Source organism: Pelobates fuscus, chromosome 4, assembly GCF_036172605.1.
Source record: "Pelobates fuscus isolate aPelFus1 chromosome 4, aPelFus1.pri, whole genome shotgun sequence".
NCBI classification, from domain to species: domain Eukaryota; kingdom Metazoa; phylum Chordata; class Amphibia; order Anura; family Pelobatidae; genus Pelobates; species Pelobates fuscus.
The window spans coordinates 62,555,662-62,578,893 of NC_086320.1; the positions used below are offsets into that span (position 1 = coordinate 62,555,662).

The 23,232-nt window shown below is 39.0% G+C and overlaps 2 protein-coding genes across 2 annotated transcripts in view; both read right to left on the minus strand.

Annotated features, from left to right (window-relative positions):
• The window catches only part of CCNE2 (cyclin E2), a 55,882-nt gene extending 41,839 nt beyond the window's left edge, over positions 1–14,043 (minus strand). Inside the window, exon 1 of the mRNA XM_063451237.1 lies at positions 14,019–14,043. Coding sequence (XP_063307307.1) covers positions 14,019–14,036 — 18 coding nt within the window. The 5' untranslated portion in view covers positions 14,037–14,043. The remainder of the gene's footprint in view (positions 1–14,018) is intronic.
• Positions 14,044–14,051: 8 nt separating this feature from the next.
• Positions 14,052–22,731, minus strand: TP53INP1 (tumor protein p53 inducible nuclear protein 1). Its single transcript, XM_063451227.1, has 3 exons — positions 22,475–22,731; positions 20,918–21,257; positions 14,052–14,304 (listed from the first exon to the last, which is right to left on the minus strand). The coding sequence occupies exons 1-3, from the start codon at positions 22,581–22,583 to the stop codon at positions 14,052–14,054; spliced, it is 702 nt and encodes a 233-aa protein (XP_063307297.1). The 5' UTR covers positions 22,584–22,731.
• Between the last annotated feature and the right edge of the window lie 501 nt (positions 22,732–23,232).

Genomic DNA, 23,232 nt, shown 5'->3' on the forward strand with positions numbered 1-23,232 from the left:
CTCTGCACCGAGTTGGACGTACAGTTTTTCGGTTATGCCGAGATATTAGTCGGCATCATGAAGAGGAGTGGCTTAAGGTCACAAGGGACATTATGGTTCTAGGAACGGTCCCACTGGATAACATGTTTATATTGTGGTTAAAAATTTGGGTACGTTTGTTTTTTCTTTGAATATTAAGTATTCTTTCTTTGCTGCTGAGGAATAAAAGAAAGAGATAAGCATATGAGCCTCCGTTTCTTTAATAAAACCATGACTTTACGTCATAAAATTAGTAAAATCTGGTAATTATGTGACAAGATTTTCAGCCTACAACTCAATGGAGTTGCTCCATAATCCAATGATGGTGGAAATATGGCAAAGTCCAGGTTGACACTATGTTTACATACTGTAGTTCTCATGCTGCACTTGAGCCTATACATGAGCAGTTCATAGAATGTGACAGCAGATAAGAACCATTTGGCCCAATTTTCTAGTCTGCTCAATTTTCTAATACTTTAATTAGTCCATGGCCTTCTCCTATAGCTAGGATAGCCTCATGCCTATGCCACGCATGCTTAATTTCCTTCACCTCTACCTCCTTAACTTCTACCACTTCAGCTGGAAGGCTATTCCATGCATCCACTACCCGCTCAGTAAAGTAATACTTCCTGATAGTCTAAAAGGTTTAAAAATATGTCCTTTTGTTGTGGTAGTTTTTCCCCCTTTTATATATAGTCTCCTCCTTCATTATATGAGTAGACTAATCCTGGCACTCAAACCTGTTTGAGGAACCTACTGCCTTTAAAGAACACGCCAGGCACCATAGCAACTTCCTCAAAATTTAATTATTTTGCTAGGAGGTCCTTACCTTTAGGTGTTAACGTTATAGCCTGCAGTATCATTTTTCTGTCTTCATCTACATCTGCTTTCAGAAAATCATATAGACGAAGTCTCAGGCCACTGTCACCGATTGGCTTAGAGCAATCAGTTGACACCCTAAGTAAATCATACATAAGAAAAAAATAATAATAAAAAAAAACAAAAAAAACTTGAGGTAAACCGTTAAACAGATTGTCAGATGGCACCATAATTACTGTAGTGGTTAAGTTTCCTAGGATGTCTTTAATGGTGTGTAAGTTACAATTAGTGTACCTTTTAAGGAGCACATTCCTGGCTGGAGTTAAGCCATATTTTTTGAATGCATTATGTAATATTAACTATATGCAAAAAAATAAAAAAATATCCTATATATTTGTTGAAAATCAAGCCCTTTAATTTGTGCAGCAAGTTTTGACTAGACCAGGAAGAGGCTTAGCCAATCCTGGAATGCCATGTAGTATTATTCTGTACATATATGCACATAAATAGTTGTGTCAGCAGTTAGAGATATCAACATGAAGTTCATAGTCGGCTAACTTACACTGAACTTTATACATAATATTTTGTACACAAGCAACATCTATACTCCAACATTGCTTTCCTATAGGGAAGGCATAATGTGCGTGGGGGGAGCGCACATTATTCTCCACCATTGGCCAATGTTGGCAGAGGAGGAACCTGGCCCAGCACTGAGGGACTTTGGCACTTTAAATCATGTAAGTGAAAAGGGATTACTTAACCCTTTACTTGCCACCAGTGGGACAGCAAAGGAAGGGGGACAAAAGGGACCCTTTAGAGTAGTTTGAGTATTAAAGGACATCCTGTGCTAATGCTCAAACTACAATAGAGTGCCTAGATCTGCAAAAAAATAAAAATAAAAAAGTGAGGGACTTGCATGGCTTAATAAAAATAAAATGTAAAAGTTAAATTTAACGTTAAAAAAAACCCACAGAACATACATTTTTTTAAACGTTTTATTGTGAGTTACATAGAATAAAAAATAAAATTAGTTTATATAATGCTACACTTTTTTGGCAAAGTGCTGTTTTTTTTCTTCTTAACTGAAACCTTATAATTGATACATACACCAAGTTTAAAAAACACAAAAAAAAAAAAAAAAACACAAAAGACAAAACACAAACTGCTTCATAAAAAGAGATGTGGCTCAAGAAGTCAGCTGCCATTAATGCATAGATGTTTTAGATAAAATCTCTTCAAATCTTCAAGTTCTTAATAGGCAGAAGAAAAAAAAAAAAAAAAAACTATCAAATTTAATAAAAATACAAAAATGCTCACATACACCGTATAATCCACTCAGACTCCGTAATACAACCTGTCTCAAGCCAACTATGGAAAGAACAGAGGTAAGACACACAGCCAGTAACAATTTAGGTTATAACAGTCTGCACCAAAGAAAATTTTAAAAAGTAGTACTGTAACAGCACAATTAGACATTAATTTATAGGTCGGAGAGAAGGGTCAATTTATAAACATTTTTTAAAAATTGCAATATACAAGAGGATTTATCAAAGGGGGAAAAAAAGTTCCATTTTAGGTGAGATTGCTAGACACTGAGGATCATTCAACTGGTTACCAGGGTAATTGTTCCATAATTCCCAAGTTGAGCAAGAATAGCTTGTGTTGCTTGGCCATATCTTCTCCATACAGTGTGTGGACGAGGTCATTAGTTAACCATGAACGCCACTGACAGCACTCTGGTGTTTTATCAAGTTTTGTCTTCTCACCAAGTATTTAAGAAAAATAAACATTGAATCAAACTGCTCAAGAAACTTGACTCAGGGGAAATCAGGGACCATCTTTGTTGGGAAGCAGCAAACAAGCCTCAAATTTGGGGTGGGGTTACTGATCCAAATTATCTGCTGGTGGATAGGGACAAGCTCACTTTTGCATGAATAGTATCTGTCTTTGCCATTAACAGCTTTTCTTTGTACCTACCAGAGGTGGAGAGAACAGACCTACCTGCCAACCAGCCTGCCACATTCTACTCTTGTTGAACAAAAAGGCTAAACAATATAGCCTTATGAGTTTAACAAAACTGTAACTAAATACTTTGAATGTAAAATTATACTTAAAAATGTTTTCAATGGTTGGGCAGAAGTACTCAGGTGGCTGATGTGAGTTGGTGTTAATAGCAAACCCCAACTTAAAAAAAATAAATAAATAAAAAAAAATGGATATTGCAACCAAATATAGCAGACATTAAAAAGATCACAAAACAATAAATTAAAAACAAGTGCGTATATGTATGTATTACAACCATGGTAATCAGCTGTTCCTTTTTATATTTTGTAAAACTATACAGTTCTTCTAGATTAGAAAGAAGTTTAAACTAGCCCCCTTATTTCTATGGTCCCATTTACCTATTTGTTGTTTGCTTGCAAGTTTTGCCTACACATTGTACAGCGCAATAAACAAAATAATGGCCATATAGTTTATGTTTGGGTGCTCTAAACGTTTTGGAAAGGAAAAAACGCCAAGAATTAGAACGCAAATTAAAAAAAAAAAAAAAAAATAACTAATCATGGAGGCATGGTAGTCCCTTTGATTAAGGATGTATATAATGCTAATATTATTACCCATATTTATAAATTTCAGATTCTAGAAATCAAGCTTGGTTTAGGATAGAATCATTTAGAATAAATGAAAAAGATTTAGCCCTCCTGATATGGGATGATTTTACTCATTTCAATTCCCACTTAATGCAACTTAATTCAAGCATTGTAACCCATCTCATAGAAGAATGGCAATTAATTAACCCCCTTAAGGACACATGACATGTCATGACTCCCTTTTATTCCAGAAGTTTGGTCCTTAAGGGGTGTAAAAAAAAAAAAAAAAAAAAAAAAACTCTTTAAATAGCTAAAAAAAAATATTCGAAGAAGCAAACATTCGAGCTCATAATGAAATTATCAAAGATCTCATTTCGAAATTCTAATTTGTGTTCATTTAATAATTTAAAATTGAAATTTGACATCTCCGATAAATAAATCTTCACTTACTTAATGGGACACTGTAGACACCCAGACCACTTCTGCCCATTGGACTGGGTGCCAACTCCCACTACCCTTAACCCTGCGAGTGTAATTATTGCAGTTTTTTATAAACAGCAAAAATTACCTTGCAGGGTTAAGTCCTCCCCTAGTGGCTGTCTATTAGACAGCCACTAGAGGGAACTTCCTGCTCTATAGCACAGGTTTTTTGTACTAGAGCGTCGCTGGACGTCCTCACGCTGTGTGAAGACCTCCAGCGTCGCTCAATTCCCCATAGGAAAGCATTGAAAATCGTTTTCAATGCTTTCCTATGGGGTGCGCTAATGCGCATGCGCGGCATTGCCGCGCATGCGCATTAGGTCTCCTCGGCCGGTGGGCGGGATCAGTCTCGCCCACCGGCCGACGTAGGCAGAAGGTGGAGCGGCGGGGGAGGAGCAGGCAGCAACATGGGACATGTCACTGCCTCAGGTAAGTCACTGAAGGGGTTTTCACCCCTTCAGCAACTGGGGATTGGGGGGTGGGAGGGAGAGGAATCCTGCAGTGCCAGGAAAACGGATTGTTTTCCTGGTACTGGAGATTCCCTTTAAGAGTAGAGGATTCCTGAATGAATTTCTCTTAAAAACCTGAAGGAGATAAGAATTTAATATACAAAATCTTGTACAAAAAAAAAAAAAAATAATAATAAAAAGGAATCTAAAATCAGTTAGCTCTATCGCTATCGATTTAATTAGACAATCATATTCAAATATACAACCTTCAGCTAAAAACAATGGGAAAAAGATTTTAACCATAAACCATGGTGTTACCCCTTGAGAGTACTTAAAAAGCATATACACTGCCTTAATATTATCAAAACATTCTTCAAAGTACTTCATAGATGGTATGTGGTTCCAACCAGGCTGGCCAAGATATCTTTGTCTAACTCTCCACTTTGTTGGAGATGTCTAGCTCAGGAAGGAACTACGTTATCTATTTGGTGGAATTGCCCAAAAAGAATTACCTTTCGGGATTCGATATTTCTTATCATGTGTCTCTTCAATATTAATCTAAAGAAATCTCCAGAAATTGGTCTGATCCACCTAAATTGGGGTAATCTCCCAAAAATCAAATACCGACCTTACATTCGCTTATGTCTGCGAAAATAACTCCAGATATCTCCCAGTACAAAAACCAACTTATATTCCAGCTTGAAATGGAGATATATATATATATATATATATATATATCTCATTATGAACAGTGGATTAAAAAGTCTAATAACTTCCTCACTTTACTAAATGGTTACCTTTATTTATACCCTTCCTAAACAAGTAATATACCAAACAATAATGTATGTATTTAGTTTTTGTAATGTATTGTACGTATATAAAGTTTGTTACTTAATCGTTGTAACATTGTTTGTATAAGTGTATGTATAATTTGAAAAATTATTTCAATAAAAATGTATTAATCTAAACGTTTTGTAACCATTTTTTGATTAAATGTATGGTTTACATATTTCTCTTTAATGAAAAAAATATAAAATAAAACAAACAAAAAAATAAAAAACCACAGCACCCAACAATCACCTCCACCAATTATGGCATATACGATTTGTCCACACAATAAGGATCTTTCTTATAGTGCTCTCCGTAACATTATATAGGTAATCCATTGATCAGAGGCACAGTTTCAAGTAGAGGCATTAGTGTAACAAGTAAACACTTTTGCAAAATACCCATTTCCCTGACAGTGACCTGAACCCATCACTGTCCATTTGTGATCTTCTGTGGCATTTAGGATGCCAGACATGCAATTACAAGGTACATATGCCTGGGCTATATGTTGCCCAAAAACGGATGACATTTCAAAGCACTCTACTGCATTGTAACACACACACACACACACACATCTTTAATGGAACTCTTGCAGATATATGGTTAACACCAAAGTTACAGATAACTGGAAGAAAAGTTTAGTCTTGCAGAGTGTTTCACCAATGCAAAAATGACAAGTGAATTTCTAGTTTAAGGTTAAAAAAACGACAGGAAAATGTTTTGCTATCTTGCCCTAAATACTTTAATTGCCTTTAAATCTGCACCTTAGAAAATAAGTTAACAACATTAACAGGGTTGTCCACTAAGACAGAAGCAAAAAGATGAAGATGAAAGTAGCCCGCTTGATGTTTTAGCATTGTCCAACTAGATGGTGTGGATGTACCCAGCTTTAACCCCTTAATGACCAAACTTCTGGAATAAAATGGAATCATGACGTGTCAGACATGTCATGTGTCCTTAAGGGGTTAAATGTCTCCAGACTGACAGCCAAAACGGCTGCATGTGCACCGACAGCCAATCAGCGGTAGCCAAGTGCACCAACCTAGCTATGCTGCATTTATTTTAATTAGTATGACTCATGATCTTGCCATACTATGTATTTTTGAATGAACATAATAGCCCCCCTAACCCCATTAATTTTGCCTTTGCCTAAGGGTTACAACACAAAGCCAGGGGTTCACCACCAAGTGTGTGAAGTTGGGGGGGAAAGGGATGTTTTTAAATATAAATGGTTTAACACTCCATCCATATATTAAAAATAAAAAGTGCCACACAGTTTGCAGATTATGAAAATAGTTTAAAAACACCTGGGGTGCCAGAGTTAGCCCTCCTTGTAAACAAGTTCTTTATGCCACAAAAGTCACATTATTGGTCCTCAAGGGGTTAAGGCACAATCCACCATGGCACAAGTAATTCGAAGCTGCTGCAGGGCAGAAATGGCATGTGTCATTTGTTTTTCCTGCAAGTCAGACTTAGATCCCCAAGCAGAAAAGGGGCAGGTTTACAACATTTTGCATGTTTAGATGACATCCTATTCATGTGTGGAGTCTCTGTATGACCCAGACAGCTGTCAGGATTTCCCGCTCTGCAAGGCCAGCCACCTAGGATGCTCCATTCATTAACAAAACTGGAGAGAGTTGGAGTTTATAGACAGTTGGCAGGTGCCATAAACAACTGTGCACTAAACAAGACCATCAATTAATCACATCTTAAACAATATCTTTCTCAGGGAGCAAAAAATAAAATTTATATATTATATATTGTACTATGTATTTATTAAAAAACAAGCAAAACTGTGAGAAAGATCAATCCTCTGAGCTGCTGATTTCTCCAGCATATAAGAAATTAACCAAGATCAATACAAATTCTAGAGAAATTAAATTCCTCACCACTAGACATTTAGGCAGAATTCTAAGACAGTGATGGCGTTTCCCAGGGTGCTTAAGCAGCCACTTTTATGGCTGTAGATCATGGTAATAGTAGCCAAAAGCCACCTGTGCCAAAATTAACCACCATTTTCATCGAACATAACATACACCATTAGAAGTCTGGAGAAAAACAATTATCCTATTACTTTCGCAAAGTTAAAAGACTTGTGTTTACCAGCTCTGTAGCCCTTTTCTCAAAAAAAAAAAAAAAAAAAGAAAAAAAAATATATTAATAAATAAATTAGACCTTCATTACTACAATTTTATAAGAAGGTGGGGGTGGGGGGGACAGACACCAAGGGCTCCAGTATATGAATTAAGCACGAAACAACTAGCCTGGTTTTTAATTTGTTAAGCAGTCATTTTAACCCTTTTAAAAAGCGAGATGGTGGGGTAGGCAACACATTAGAAAGCCATGTGCTGCTCAACGTCATGGCACTGAAAGGGTCAAGGCTGCAGTTTCTGTACAGATGGCTTTTTGTCCTTCTCCCTGCTGCCATCTGCTTTGAAATATATGCTCCACAGGCTGCTTGGTGGATTTTAGCAGTGAATGGAGCTGAACGTCCTACTATACAGGAATCGGGATATAAGTTTAACAGGAAGACCCTCATTCTGCTTTGTTATGATTTTTGAGAAGACAGATACATTGTTAAAACAGAAAGTGAATTTTATGAGGACATGTATAAATGTAACCTTAATTGTAACATTGTAGCTATAATAGTTCAATGAAAAATGCAAGGCTGAGCCAATACCATGCACATAATTAAAAAAAAAAAAAAAAAAAAAAAAATAGTAATTAGTATTGGTATCGGGTGTGTCACAAACAAGACACACCCAATACCAAAATATTTATATTACAGTGGGACCTCGGTTTACAAACAACTTGGTTAACAATTTTCGGTTTACAAATGAAAATCCATTGAAAATAATGCCTCGGTTTACAATTTCTTTTCGCAATACAAAGCAAGTATGGGATCACATCGTTCACACACTATATATCTATGATTAACATAGCCGATTAGTATATGTTCACTCCAGGATGGATTTACCACACTTTAAAAACCGACAACTAAAAAGTTCTAGCCCCTGAAAGCCCCCCTTGCACAGTATACACAGGCTCTCAGCAATGAGCATGTCTATGGAAAAACACCAGCTTTGGTGCAATCCTATAAACACATTGCTGGCATTCAAGTGGGTAGTAACCAGTAATACCAAGAGTACAGTTTTAGAACTGCTTAAAGATTTTCTTCTAGCTGGTTAGAGCACCCATCCAAACTAGATTTATAGCTTGTTAAATATAAAAAAAGGTTCCAACCTATAAATGCTTGTGGAACTGCGACAAGAAAAACTGGAGTTGCTCAGCCCCGATCTTGCATGGAGCACAAGTACCCCAGAAACACACTTATAACCGGTAAAGGCACTGCATGTCATTAAAGGCTTTAGAACAGCATCAATTTAAAGATATTCCACCGTATTATGCTGGGGGTGGATACAGTGGTTTCTATTCATTGGAGAAACATTTAGACACCAATCTGAAAATGAAAGGTTATGGCTACATTAAACCCACAACCATTAGTCTAATGCTACATATCTAAAAAAAAAAAACAAAAAAAAAAAACCAGCTTTAATTACTTGACTAATGTAGGTCTTTATACATTTTGCATTTATGGGGAGAACAAAATCCCCACACAAGTATGTTTTTATCAGAAAGCATTTACTGAATCTCACTGCATTATCACATTTAAAAAAAATACCAATGGCTGGCAGGTCAGTTTCAAACTAGCGGCCTAGTAGCCAAATCCTTCAAATACCTGTATTACACTGGCCCATAAACCCAGACCAAAGATAAACATTTTACAACGTAATCTAAACGCAACATGCATCAGAACATTTTGAAACTATATACAAAGTTCTCATATTAACTACTAACTCCTTTAAAATGTTCAGCTAATCTGACCCCGAGAACAACTGCTACAGACATACTAAATCATTCCAAAGGGTGGCACTGGTGCAGTGATATGCACTGGAAAATGTATCTTGGGCCTAAAGTTAATGCCTTTTATGTTCCAGCTTTTCAGTCTGCACATGTTGATTAGTTTAAAACACCATTTTTAGTCATGCAAATCAGTAAACTCGCGGTCACAGCAACAATTATAATGCTGGTTCAAAGAATACAAAAAAAAAAATAAAATAAAACACATACACACACACACACTGAAATGAAGAATTACTACGGCATACACATTAAACCAATAATCCGTAACCGTTAGACTATTCAAGTTAATCACGCACAATAACCACAAAATATGCCAGCACATTAAAAATGCCCTGATGGAAGCAGCAGTGTGTCATACACTTGACTGTTAATACTTTTAATAAAATGATCTGTCACTATATATTGAAATGGGTGGGGGGGGGGGGGGAGGAGGGGGAACTGGGTACATTTCTATATATTAAAGAACATGGAGACTGAAAAATTAAGTATTAAAATGTCAAGTTCAATAATTCCTCATGGTAGCAATACAAGTGGAAAGAATATATATCCACAGTAACAGTTACTATAGCATGAGTAATTTATAGAAGAAAAAGTAAAAAATATAAATAGACAGTTTGGGAGTTATACTTCTCTAAGCTTTTATCTTTTTGTTAAATCAATCATTCTTAAAGTGATTGCACAGAGCTGGCATTTAGGTAATTGCATGTATCTGAGTTTTAAGAAATGTATAGTATACTATAAAGGAACACTATAGTCACCAGAACAACTACAGCTTATTGAATTTGTTCTGGTGAGTAGAATCATTACCTTCAGGCTTTTTGCTGTAAACACTGTCTTTTTCAAAGAAAATGTAGTGTTTACATTACGGCCTAGTCATAAATTCCCTGGCCACTCCTCAGATGGCTGTTAGAGATCCTTCCTGGGTCATGGCTGCCTAAAGTGCATCCAAACATTCAGTATCGCCTCCCTCTGCATGCAGACACTGAACTTTCATCATAGAGATTCATTGATTCAATTCAGTTCTATGAGGAGATGCTGATTTGCCAAAGCGGTGTTTGAATCATGCTGGCTCTGCCCCTGATCTGCCTCATTGTCAGTCTCAGCCAATCCTATGGGGAAGCACTGTGATTGGATCAGGCTACCTCTTCTGATGAGGTCAGCAGACTGCTTGTTTTTTTTTTTGAGGCAAACAGCATGTAGAGTTACAGCTTCTGGCTTGAATACAGTAAGATTTTGCTATATTTATGGAGGCATGAGGGGCCCAAGGGGGCTAGATGGTGGTGTTAACACTATAGGGTCAGGAATACAGGTTTGTGTTCCTTGACCCTATAGTGATCCTGTAACATAAAGCCCATTAAAGCTTTGGTTTATTTTAAATGTAACAGTTTTTTTTACCTTCCAATTCCTTAGATCGTCACTAAATGTTTTCCTCATTTGCTAGCAAAGGTTGACCAACTAGTCCCATATAGGATTTCCTCCCCACCAAAAGTTTGGGTAAGTCACTTTAAGATCTAGATATCTACAGATCCATTTTTTTTTTTTTAAACCAAAAGATCAGAGGACTAGATTACATGGACAGAAAAAAAAACAAAAAAAAAAAAATCCACCAAAACAATGCAGCTTTTTATTTAAACACACAAAAAAATAGAAAATAAATAAGTTTTAGAATATCTAATGTACATACTGTTCTTAAAGTGGCTCTGGTCATCTCTGTTTTTCATAATAAGTTTAAGAAATACGAATGCTGACTGCATTGGACTTTCATAGAATCCAATCCAAAAACTCAGTAAGACAAACGTATAAACTACTTTGTTTTATGGACAAGCCTGAAGTTTAAAAAAAAAAAAAATGAAAAGATGTGAGTGCTCCCCATGAACTTTTAGTCAATCCCAGCAGCCCTAATGAGTGACTGCTGGGAGTCAAGAATTATCTTGCTCACAGTGAGATGTGATCTATAGAAGCTCCCACAGACTTGCAGTATCCTCCCTAAACATTGCACAGGTGCAAGAGGACACCATTGATGCAGCTTCTGTCAGATGAAGCACCAGGACCTGAAGTGAATCTTCAGATTGAAGATGGTTCTGCACTATAACACCCAAAAGTGACAGATCCACTTTAAAGCTCAAACTCCGAGACAATTACAGGAAGAAAATCTACACAAGACAGAAGGACTTCCTAGTTCTGTTCTGGGAACATGCAGCTTACTGCACAACACAACTCATTGCACAGGCAAAAAAAGATTATCTATGTAGATTCCCATATTCTTGAACTTTAAGCAACCACAAGCTTTAGACCTGGATTAAGGTTATGGGTCTGAGAAGCAAGAGGTTCAAGTAATTATATTTTTCCCTCTCACGAGGCATCACCTTATAGGTGGACTCCTTATCTTTATTAAAATATAACCACCGCAAAGGCACCAAAAGTGAGAGCGGCTTTAAATGTTTAGGGTACACTACATTGGAGGGGAAACACCCCCCCCCCCCCAAATAGATAAACAATATGGCATAAGAACACAGAAAAAAAAATACAAAAACGGATAAAACAAAGGAGATTGAGACAATATACATACAAAAAATAAAATTAAAATAAAGAGTGTATTAAAAAAAAAATTCTATAAAAACAAGCAGTCAAGCTAATGCATTCCACCTGCTGCACTACAATTGCTCACAACAGCTTGAACCTCCGTTTATTATAAAAAAATATTAAAATACAAAACCAAGACATATGTAAATCTTACAAACTATAGAGTTATAAGTGAAATGTTTTTTATATATATTTTTTTTCTATATGCCCATCATACACACTGAAACCAAGACATTCTAAAATCTATCTATATAGCTTGGCTTTAAAAATAGTTCCAGAATATTTTACTAGGTAGAATACATAGTTAGCAATTCAGCTCAGAAACAGAATTTAATATCTGGACTAGTGCAAACGATAACAAAGCCCCTCTGATGGAGGCAAGTGCACATATTCCTGATCAAATTACAAAATGCTGCTGACATGAGATTTATTCACTAAACAAACAAAAACACAAAAAAAAGTGAATTACTTAATTGGATTTTTTTTTTTTTTTTTTTACATATATGAAAAAAAAATTTAAAAAAATTACAAAACCCCACAAAGAAAACAGAAGATAGTCAATGTAATCCACAGTTGTAAAGGACTGACCGACATACTAACTATTAGCTGTTTTTGAACTGATGTTTTGGCCCAAGTAACAGACATTTTTGCGATTAAGTCATTTTGACTACAATTTTTAGTTACCATCAATTCTAACTACGCTGTGGCCATAGTTTTAAAATGCTGTCAATTCTGGTATTCTAGTCTAAATTAAGTAATTTTCTTTTCAATTTACCGTTTACAGAATAAACCAACCATGGTTTACAGTGAATTTATTTTGTTTAACGCACTGGTTGCAGGTCACACAGCAATAAGAACTTATTAACAGAAACCCCAAAGTTTATCCCTGTGATAGAAACACCTGAGCTAAAGCACACTGGTTTGTCCTTTTAAAAAGGATAAACACACCCCTTTGCAATGCATTATGTAACCTGCGAGAAATAATGAGTTAAACAAAAATCCGCAGTTTGGGGCTGCTCTTTGAATGCACTTTAGAGAACAATATCTGCATTTATAGACTTTGAAAATAATATTCCAATGTGGAAGGCTTATAAAAAGCATGAAACATCTGACCAGTTACAGATTTAAAATTATAAGTCATAATTTGCATCCATTTTGTGATCCAACGTGTCAACCCAAGCATATATCAGAGGTAGCATGCCTCCAGAAGGTTATTGAACCACTAGTTTCACTTCCTCAGTTGACAATGTTGCACTACAAATCAAAACATCCAAAGATGCCATTCTCTACAGAGCCGCGGATGCGCATTTCCCAGTGATGTTAACCAGGCACTACAGGCTTTACTAAAATGTTGGATCAACTATAGGGCTGGACTAGAAACCTGACTGCAGTTGGCATAGCAAATTCTAACTGATCCAGACAAAAAGTAATCTAAAAGACTTTTTGGTCCTGAGTTAAGAAATTATATTTTATGGACTGCTCAAGATACCCTCTGGATGAACACTTATTATGATAAAGAGACTGTCAAAAGAATTTTTCTTTAAATGTCACAACATATTTCATGTAACCAAGCTCTTGCAAATGTAACTTGAAGTTACCGCATTTGACTAAAAGACCATTTACACCACCAGTGTCGTGGTTGCCATTTTTAAAACATATCCGAATAGCAGACAGTGAATTATTATTTAAAAAAAAAAAAAAAAAAAAAAAAAAAACTCAAATTCGGATTCCAAATTCTCAACAGGTTCACTCAAAGCATTCCAGTGTGCATAGCTGTGCAGCGTTTGAACTGCCTGTTATTCGAATGCCCACAGGAAGTACAAATAAGAAATGCTTTAATAAATAATGAAATGTAACAGCTTAACAATCTACATATTCATCCACACTCTAGAAAGTTTGTTTTTAAAGTGCTATATGGTAGTGCAAAGAAATGTTCTTATGACAGAGTCACTTTAACAGGGTCCAGCCCCTTATCCTTAGCACAAAATCAGACAGCACATCACTAAACTGTTACAATGTTTCAAGTCCAACCCATATTCCTTCCCCCCCCCCACTCATTCCCAACCTGGTGCTTTTTTCCCCCTCTTGTAGCTTTAGAACAAACACTGAATGAAGTTTCCCTCGAGTATCACATATATGTATAATCACACTTAAGAGAAATGTGAGGTGTCGTTTTCAACATAGTTTCATACAGATAGGACTTCTCTATAGTGCTATACAAGCTAGAGTCCTGCAACTTTTTATATTAAAAAAAACAAAAACATTTAATCCCTTTTAGCTCAATGTTCTGAAACCAGAGCGGCCCAAGACCCAACCATTTGCATACCCCTCTGGAGTTGTACATGCAAAGACTATTCCCTCAATAATTGTACCGACGCTTGCAAGGCTGGTGAACAAGTCCACTGTGCTTGATTTGACGGCAGTGGGATCCTTGAATGAGGTTTTGACGTCGAAGGCTTTTTCGGTTGAGAAAATACTTCTCAGATTGTTGTCTAGATAATTTTGAACAGTTAAACTTTTTGGTCTTTTCCAGATAGTTCATACGTGCAGCCAGAGCTGCAACATAGCAGTGTGCGTGTTGACGACCTTTTTTTTCGTTTTCTTTAGCCAACCTAAAACAAAGACAAGTTGTGTTACAAATACAAGTCACCACATCACAGGGTTTCACAAACTTTCCCTAGAAATTAGGACTCAGGTAAACATTCTCTAAATCAGAGACAAATTATCTGGGATATTCGATATGTCAGACATGTAAAATGAGTTGAATTTAGTGTGAAAGTAGCTGAACTAGAAGTAAAGCGGATCAAAATTTCTGGTTCAGCTATTTTGGCTTTAAGTGAGAATGGTCAGGAATTCAAAAAGTGATTTTAAAGTTTGAGTGAGTATACAGCCATAGATTGGCAGTCAGAAACAGTCAGAGTAGACCCTCACTGACAAAACAAGTATGCACATACACACTGTCAAATAAAAAAAGCTGAGAGATACACAGAACCCCATCTTTCCACCACAGTAACCAGCCAAACATATCCAGAGCTCCTACCCTCTACTTTTCTCACTGTAATCTTATCTCAAATGCAGTGTGGCTAGAAGCTTAATCCATTTGCAGTGCTCCTCCCTTTTTACAGCAAGCATACTAGGACAGCAGTGCAGGGAGAAAGCCAGAGGGTGACAATATATAGAAATGCCAAATCCCTGCCCCCTCCATACACGGCCCCACATCAGAGCCCTTATTTGGTAGAGAACAATTAATGCGCTTTTAAGACCACACTAGATGTAATGCAAGACAAAAGGGGATCTCATCTTTTACAGCTGCTGCCTGCAGGGCCGCCCACAGAAATTTTGCCTCACCCCCCTCCCCCCGCCCGCAGTGAATGCAGTGTGTGTTAGTGCAGTGAATGCAGAGTGTGTGCCAGTGCAGTGAATGCAGTGTGTGTGCCAGTTTAGTGGATGCAGTGTGTGTGCCAGTTTAGTGGATGCAGTGTGTGTGTCAGTTTAGTGGATGCAGTGTGTGTGTGTGTGTGTGTAATGTAATAACTGTTATTCCCCCCTCCCTGTTTACCTGGTCCAGGGAGGGGGGCTGCACCTATATATAGCGATCATCGCTATATATAGGTGCAGAGTGTAATTGTGGGGCCCTGGACTGCCAAAGCAGTCCGGGGCCCCCAGGACCGCCGGGCCCGTTACAACCGTTATGGTTGTCACCCCCTGATGGCGGCCCTGGCTGCCTGTGAGGCAGCAGTGCAGGCTCCCATCTCATCAAGTGCCTACTTTAAAAGATCTGGGCAATGTGGTCTGGTTAGGGAAGATACAGTGATCAGCCACAACATTAAAGCCACTGCTGCCCAGCCTTATGTCACCCCTCTGTTTCCAAAACAGCTCTGATACATCAAGGCATGACTCCAAGAACTCATGCATCTGGCCCCAAGACATTAGCAACAGATCCTTTAAGTCCTGCAAGTTGCAAGGTGGTGCCTCCATGGATTGGATTTGCTGTTCCAGCACATCCCACAGATGCTCAATCCCAGCAGAACATTGCCTCTGCCGGCCTGCCTTCTTTGCATAGTGCATACTGCTGCCATCTTTCACAGGTAAAAGACACTTGGCCATCCACCTGATCTAATAGAAAACATGATTCATCAGACCAGGCACTCTTCTTCTACTGCTCCATGGTCCGGTTCGGATCCTCATGTCACAAATGTTCAGCAGTGTAAAGGGATTATCTTTGGCATTCTGACTGGTCTGCAGCTCCATACACAGCAAACTGCAATGCACGGTGTTCTGACACCAACCGTGGCCAGCATTTAAAATTTAACTAGGGTGATCGTACTAAACAGGATAGCTTTCACCCCCCATGTGCATCAATGATCCTTAAGCACCCATGACCCTGACACTGGTTCACCATTGGTCTTTTCTTGCACCGCTTTTTGGTAGTTACTAACCACTGCATGAACACCCAACAAGACTTGCTGTTTTGAAGATGCTCTGACCCAGTAGTATAGCCATCACTATTTGGCCCTTGTCAAAGCCGTTCACATCTTTTCAAAATTGTCAATTTTTCCTGCTTCCAACACAAGAAATTCAAGAACGGACTGTTCACTTGCTGCCCAATATATTTCGCCCCTTGACCAGTGCCATTGTAACAATATAGTTAGTTATACACAAATACGTCACAACCTTTAAAATACTAACAGGTTAAGTAAATATCAGCCCAACCTGACCACAAAAACACTATATATGTCCTCATGTGAGGTTTTGTGCTGTACTGGGCCCCTTACCAGGGTACTCAAGCATGATTTAAGAGTTAAAATCACTTTATGCAGCCCTAGGCATACCTCCCTACATGTGACTTGCACAGCCTTCCTAATCACTTCCTGTAAAGCATCATTTAATGTTTACACTTCCTTTATTGCAAATTCTGTTTAACTTAGAATTCATCTCCTGTTAATAGCGTGCTAGATCCTGTATGTAAATAAAGTTAAATTTGCAGAGCAAGAAAGTTACATTTGATTGAAAATGAAACCATTTTGTTTTCATGCAGATTGTGTGAGTCACAGTGAGAGGAGGTGTGGCTAGGGCTGCATAAGCAGAAGTAAAGGTGATTTAACTCCTAAATGGCAAAGAATTGAGCAGTGAGACTTCAGATGTAAGATCTATACACAATAACTGCTTTATTAAGCTAAAGTTGTTTTGGTGACTACAATGTTCCTTTAACAGAGCAAAAACACTTGGCAGGATATATGCTCAACAGAAACTACTGTGGTTACTGTGCTAGAGAGTAGAAGAACCACCTGTAGCACAAGTTTACTACAACCCCTTCTCTGTACGTAAGCATAGACTACTGACAAGAACTGAAAGAGTTTAAAATGTGTGTCACACACACAAAATTAGAGATAGAGATATGTTTAAGGCCGTAAGGCCTGTATTTGTGGGAGGAGTTAAGCGTTCCTATATAAACGCTCCTCCCCCCTTCCTACCTTGCCGTACGCACGCTGTTCACTCTCAGTGACAGACAAACTGCCAGTCCTCGCCTCTTACGGTCCGGCTTCCTCTCCGTTCCCCCGCTCCTCCTTTCGGGCAACAAACATACGAACGCCAAGGTAATCGGCAAATAGCCGTGCTCTGGCCATTTGCTGTTCGACAATCTCCAGCCGTGCTATCGGCGGTCTGGCTTGCCTGCTAACCGTGAGTCTTCTCATTCCGGTCCCCTCCACATCGCTCTGTGGTCTCATGGGGGCCCGGAACACACATGTCGGGTAAAATCTTACCGGGGACCACCCACGCTCCCCTCACGCCAGCACCTAGGCGGTCACTTTCGAACACCCGTCTGGGGGGTTCTACACACCCCTTCACGTTCTCATTAAATTTCCGTTCCAAACGTTAATTTTGCTAGAGATATAGATATAGATATAGATATAGATATAAATCCACTTGGGTTAAAACTCATGCTGTTATAGAGGCTATGCTTTTCTACTGTGTGGGTAAAGGAAGGGATGCCAGTAATTTTATTATATCATGCACGACATATTGGTTACAAAAAACTTTCACTTTCCATTATATTTTCTCATGTATCAGTGCAAAGACCTAGTTTATTCGGCTGGTATCTCCACCTAGTGGTTTTATGGTATTTGCCGTTTTATTCTGTATAATATGTAGCTTCCCTGCCGTCCTGTTTTCAGGTTTATTAAGGGTGTATCTACAATTGGTGCATCCCATGTAATACTAAATGTCTGACACTATGCATGTACTGTTTTATTGGGTCAAGTTAATCTAAAAAATTAAACGCTGTATATGTTGGATTATTTTATCTACCAGATTAAACTGACGCTTGTGCAACTCCTGTTATACATGTATCGAATTAACACAGTTTCAGGCGTTACCGCCATTTGACATTCCCTGCTAATTACTATTAATGCTGCATATTGTCATTTGTTATCATTAGACAATCACTAGTTCGCTATTGTCGCCTGTCTCTGTCAGGTACAATTAAGTTTTCATTCACATTTCAAACAACTGCCTCGACAAGGCCACGTTGTTACACAATGGGGTATTGGGGTACGGGGGCTTGATTCCTGCCTTGCCAGGCCACAGCTACACTCGACAACTCGTCATACGTTCATTCATACTCACTATCCGTAACAATAGTCTTGTTACTCACTACCTTGCTAAATTCACTCTCCTCTCGCCGTCAGGTACTACCACGCTTTCTTGGCACAACGCCTTCATACATCTCCCTTCAGGATTGGGGTCTAAGTATACTTTACTGTCAGCTATATCTCCATGAACTGCGCTATACTGCATATAATTTTCTTTCTATCCTCTCCCTCGACCACAGTTCCTTTCCTCTTCTTTCTTCCTCCATCCCCCCCCCCCCCCTTTTTATTTTCTCTTTCTCCGACTGGGAATCTCCAGGTACCTATCACAAACCACAACTTGAGTTCACCAAACACGTTGCGTTACCCCCTTATCAAGCCCCCGTCTAGGGTCAGGGAACTGGCTGTCTAGGGTTAGGAGCTGACCTTAGTGGTACAACGTAGCGAGGTACAACGTAGCGAGGCCAACCCCCCAATCTCAACACGGAGATTTCACCCCTCGGCCCAAATCATAGTTAGAGCCTCGCATTCACCCACCTATCAGGTTTATAGTTAGGGCCTCACCTGACACGGCCACACGTTTTGGATCTTTTACTGTCACCAAGAGGCCGCCACCACGCTTGTGGCTCGAGCCCCACGCCAAAATCAGCCTCTCACCAGCCACTTGGCAACTAGCAGGGCCTCACTGGTCACGGGGTAGAGAGCTTTTCGCTTCGGCACTAGTTAGCCAGTTCTATATTGCTTAACCGTATTGTTATTCATCAGTTCATTGTTGTTGTGATATTTTTTTTCCAGTATGTCCTAAAAAGGCAACATCGGACGAGGACCATCCCTCCCTAACGCAACCAGCGAGCTGGACGCTGACAATTCTGTCTTGGCGTCCAGCTCACATGGAGACCTAAACTCCATTCTGGCTACGCTTCAGACCTTCAATACTAGTCTGTATAACTTAGAGAACACCAGCCCGGCTCAGTTAGGCCGACTGCATGGGGGTCCGCAACATATTCAGTACAATCGTTTACCTTCTCATCCTTTAGGTAGATGGTTCACAGTCAGACGGAAACAGGATTAGAAGGTCCTTCGGCATTGCAGTCCGGGCCTGGTAGAGGGAGACGTTAGAGCTCAAATTGGGTTTATGAGTTAATCCGCCTGGTTTCGACTAACTCCCAATTTGTACACATAACTATTAGGGATTCCCGGTCAAGAGTCATTTGGCCTAGTACCTCACCCAACTTACAACACCCATTTCCTTGTCATCACGGTTACTTTCCGCATTTCATAATCTGCATTTTAACATCCTTATTCGGTCGCCCGGCTCTTGGGACTCGACAACAAGTGATCACCTATAGCGTTTTTCAAATGCACTACGGACACGTACGACAGAACGTGACATTATAACACGACTCAGTGGAACACATCATTCACAGGTTTACTGTACAATTGTAGTCTATTCTGCTTTTTTTTTTGCCACCTTTTAGTCAAACCTTCATATAACACGATCACACTATACCGAACTTACATACAATAACACGTTCTGACAAGCCTTTCAAACCATACCCAGTCTTAAAATATCAAAAGATAAATAACTGGTTCATCACTCTACAGTAATGTCCGTCCACAGATGGGAATTCTGGGCAGTATCAGACTCCCTAAACAGCATCCGCGCCACACAACCAGGTCTTAAATCCATGTGCCTGCAACCGTACAAGGGTTCCGGAACCCTACAACTCCACGATCACAACTAATCAGACTGGCAAATCATGTCTCCTCAAGGAAGATTTAAGAAGGTACAAACACTACGCCATGTCACGCCAACATTCAAACCAGACAATCAAGACACTTGACCTACTAATCATTCCCTAACTACTTCCCAAATACGGTTCTACATTCATACTCCTGGCATTAGAGTAGCTTGGGACCACTGGCTCCTATTTAGCACATCCTTTCAATAGGCACGGCATCCAGTGGCAGTACGCCGGTACACATAATTAGAGTCACTAGGAATCAGCTACATTATACAGGAACATTCCCTACGGATAGAAGTAAGGCAAACGGATTTTATATGATAGTGCAATAAGTGTGTTTTCTTGCATTTCCTTTTGCCCTCTTTTACAGGCCTACCCCTTATGTTGGTTCCGGCATACCACACCGACTTAATTCCAATCACTAGGTATTTCACTGTACGATATTAACCGACCACAAGTTTAAGGCCTGTATTTGTGGGAGGAGTTAAGCGTTCCTATATAAACGCTCCTCCCCCCTTCCTACCTTGCCGTACGCACGCTGTTCACCCCACCCACCTCTCCCTCTTATACAACTCATTCGGGGAGGCCCTCTTTTACAGGCCTACCCTCTACGTCGGTTCTGGCATACCACACCAACTTAATTCCAATCACTAGGTATTTCACTGTACGATATTAACCGACCACAAATAGATATATATATCTATCTATCTCACTTATGATGTTTCAATAGTCTTAATTGTGAACTAGAAATATGAAAACAGACAGTATAACATCATATACTATGTGGAGACCCAAGAAGCTTATATAAAAAACAATGTTTGAATTGTACAGTCATTACATCCAATTCAACTACTTGCAAACATAAGTTAAACAGAAGCATATTAACTTACTCAACATTAGAGGAGCTGAGAGACTTTGACTCACAGGCTGCAACCTCTTTATGGCACAGGTTCCGCACAGCATACACCGACATGCTTGGATGCTCTATTAAAAGATTTTCCATGGGGCTGGTCTCCACCTCAGTAGTGGTCAATTCTCTAGCAGTAAAACATGGGGGTGGCGTCACAAACCAGCTCTCCTCCATGGAGGATGGATTGAAATGCACGAAGACAGAGTCACTGGTGTTTTCAAATGGTTCAAAGGCACCTACTGTAAACAGTGAAGAAGTTTCATCAAAAAACGCAGGTTCTTCAACAGTTGTGGCATCAGACTGCGTAGTACAGGAATCCACTGGAGAAGAGAAAGGTAGGGAGTGTAAATACTAATTATTGGCAGATTTGGCGTAAATGTTCTATGAAGAGGTCTTTAATTCAAGATAAACCCCATTGACAAATGACAGTCAAGGCTGAAATTGTGCTGTTTGTCACAGACTCCAAGTGCATACTATTTGGGTAGGGCTACTGAATATAAGCATAGTCTATTTGTTCTCTTTTGACGGTACACTGTCCCTTTGTATTGTGGAGACTGAACTTTGTTTTTACCACCTTTACACTCATACAGAACTGTTCCACCCACCACTTCCATGTGAGTGCTTGAGAACACATTCAATATGGTTACATTTAGGCTACATAACCAAGCTGCAACTTTAGCTAAATTTAAGTTTTGCTTTTATTTTTATAGTCACTTACTGACTATATTTTGCAATTCTGTTTTCAATTCACTACAACTTGATGTTAAAGTGTTATGCAACCCTTTTGGAGAGAGACCTATTCTGTGTAATGTGCCCTATTAGACACTATGAGTTACCTTCCCACCCCTTATCCCCTCTCCCCCCAGTTTGCTGTATAACCTGTAAAGAAATATTTTTCTTACCTGGAATCCAGTGCTCCCGGCACCAATTTCCATGCCCCTTTTACATCACAGTGACCATGTGCAGTACAATAATGGGCTGCTCATTGAAAAACCTCTGACTGGACCAATTTTCCAGCGAGGGAGTGGTAAGGAGGAAGGATTTATCACAGTTTAAAATGGAGGGAGGGGAGAGTGCTTCCCTTTGCAGGTGCTCTGCCTGCAAGTTAAAGATAGAAGTCTGCTGCCAGCATGAGGTGCAAGCGGCCTGGAACAGAGTTCTGGACTGCCTTAATCAAGTGTGCTGGGGGCTCAACTAGCCCCTGGCACACAATTAAAAAACCACTAAATGCTGTGTTTCAAGCTGAAACACTGTAGATACACTATTACACTGTAGATACACTATTACCACCATGACCACTTCAAGTCCCTGAAGTGGTCGTAATCTTTGGAGTAACTCTTTAAGAGAATTTGAAGACTCACAAAACGGTAGGGTTTTATGAATTAAAAATTTTTTAAAAAAATTTAAATGATAATTTAGATATGTACATCGTGGCTTCCAACAGAAATTGCTGTAGGACAATAGGAGTATGTTCGAAATACAACTACCATATGCGGCAAGGGAAGATCAAAGTTGTGAGTAATTAAAATGTGCTTACCAATAATATCCACAAGGATCCATTCATCATCATTTTTTTCACTAAATTCAGGCTCTTGGCTTGATACATTGCTGGCAGCTCCAAAAACATAGGTGAACATTTGGAACATTTCTAAGTAGCTTCAAGGATTTTGGTAGTAGAAGTTTAGTCCTCAAAATGGCTCAGGTTCAGCCAGATGGCACAGGCAGTGGTAAAGTGCATAAATAAACTCTCAGCTCAGGCAGAGGAGAAGGAGAAAAAACTTCAAAAATAATTACGTAAAAAACTCTGTAAAAAGAAAAATCTGTAACAAAAATAAAAAACAAAGACAGGATTTAATACACAAAATGAAGTTAAAGGATGTGTTCCTGTTACTTCTTGTCACATTTGTTTGTTACCTCAGCAATAACATTCTGTTTTAAATAAATATTTAGCTATATCAAGCAGGAAGCATCTCTAGTGGCTGTCTGGTCTACACTTGTGAGTAATATTCTGCTTATATGATATTACTAAGAGCACGATTTGCAGCTATTTCTTCTTCTCTGAGCACCTAGATAACCATCTGCTGTGAAAGACTACGACCATCATATCCCATAAGTGGGGATTACACCACTGTATGAGAGATAGAGATATAGATATACACACACACACTAGAGCTGGTCATAGCTCTTTTTCATCAAGCCCAGACATATTGCACTATTAGGTCGCTCTGTCTTTTCTCTTTCCACATACGGAGACTGAGGAGACCTCGATCTTCCACATCCCCCCCAAGCACAAAG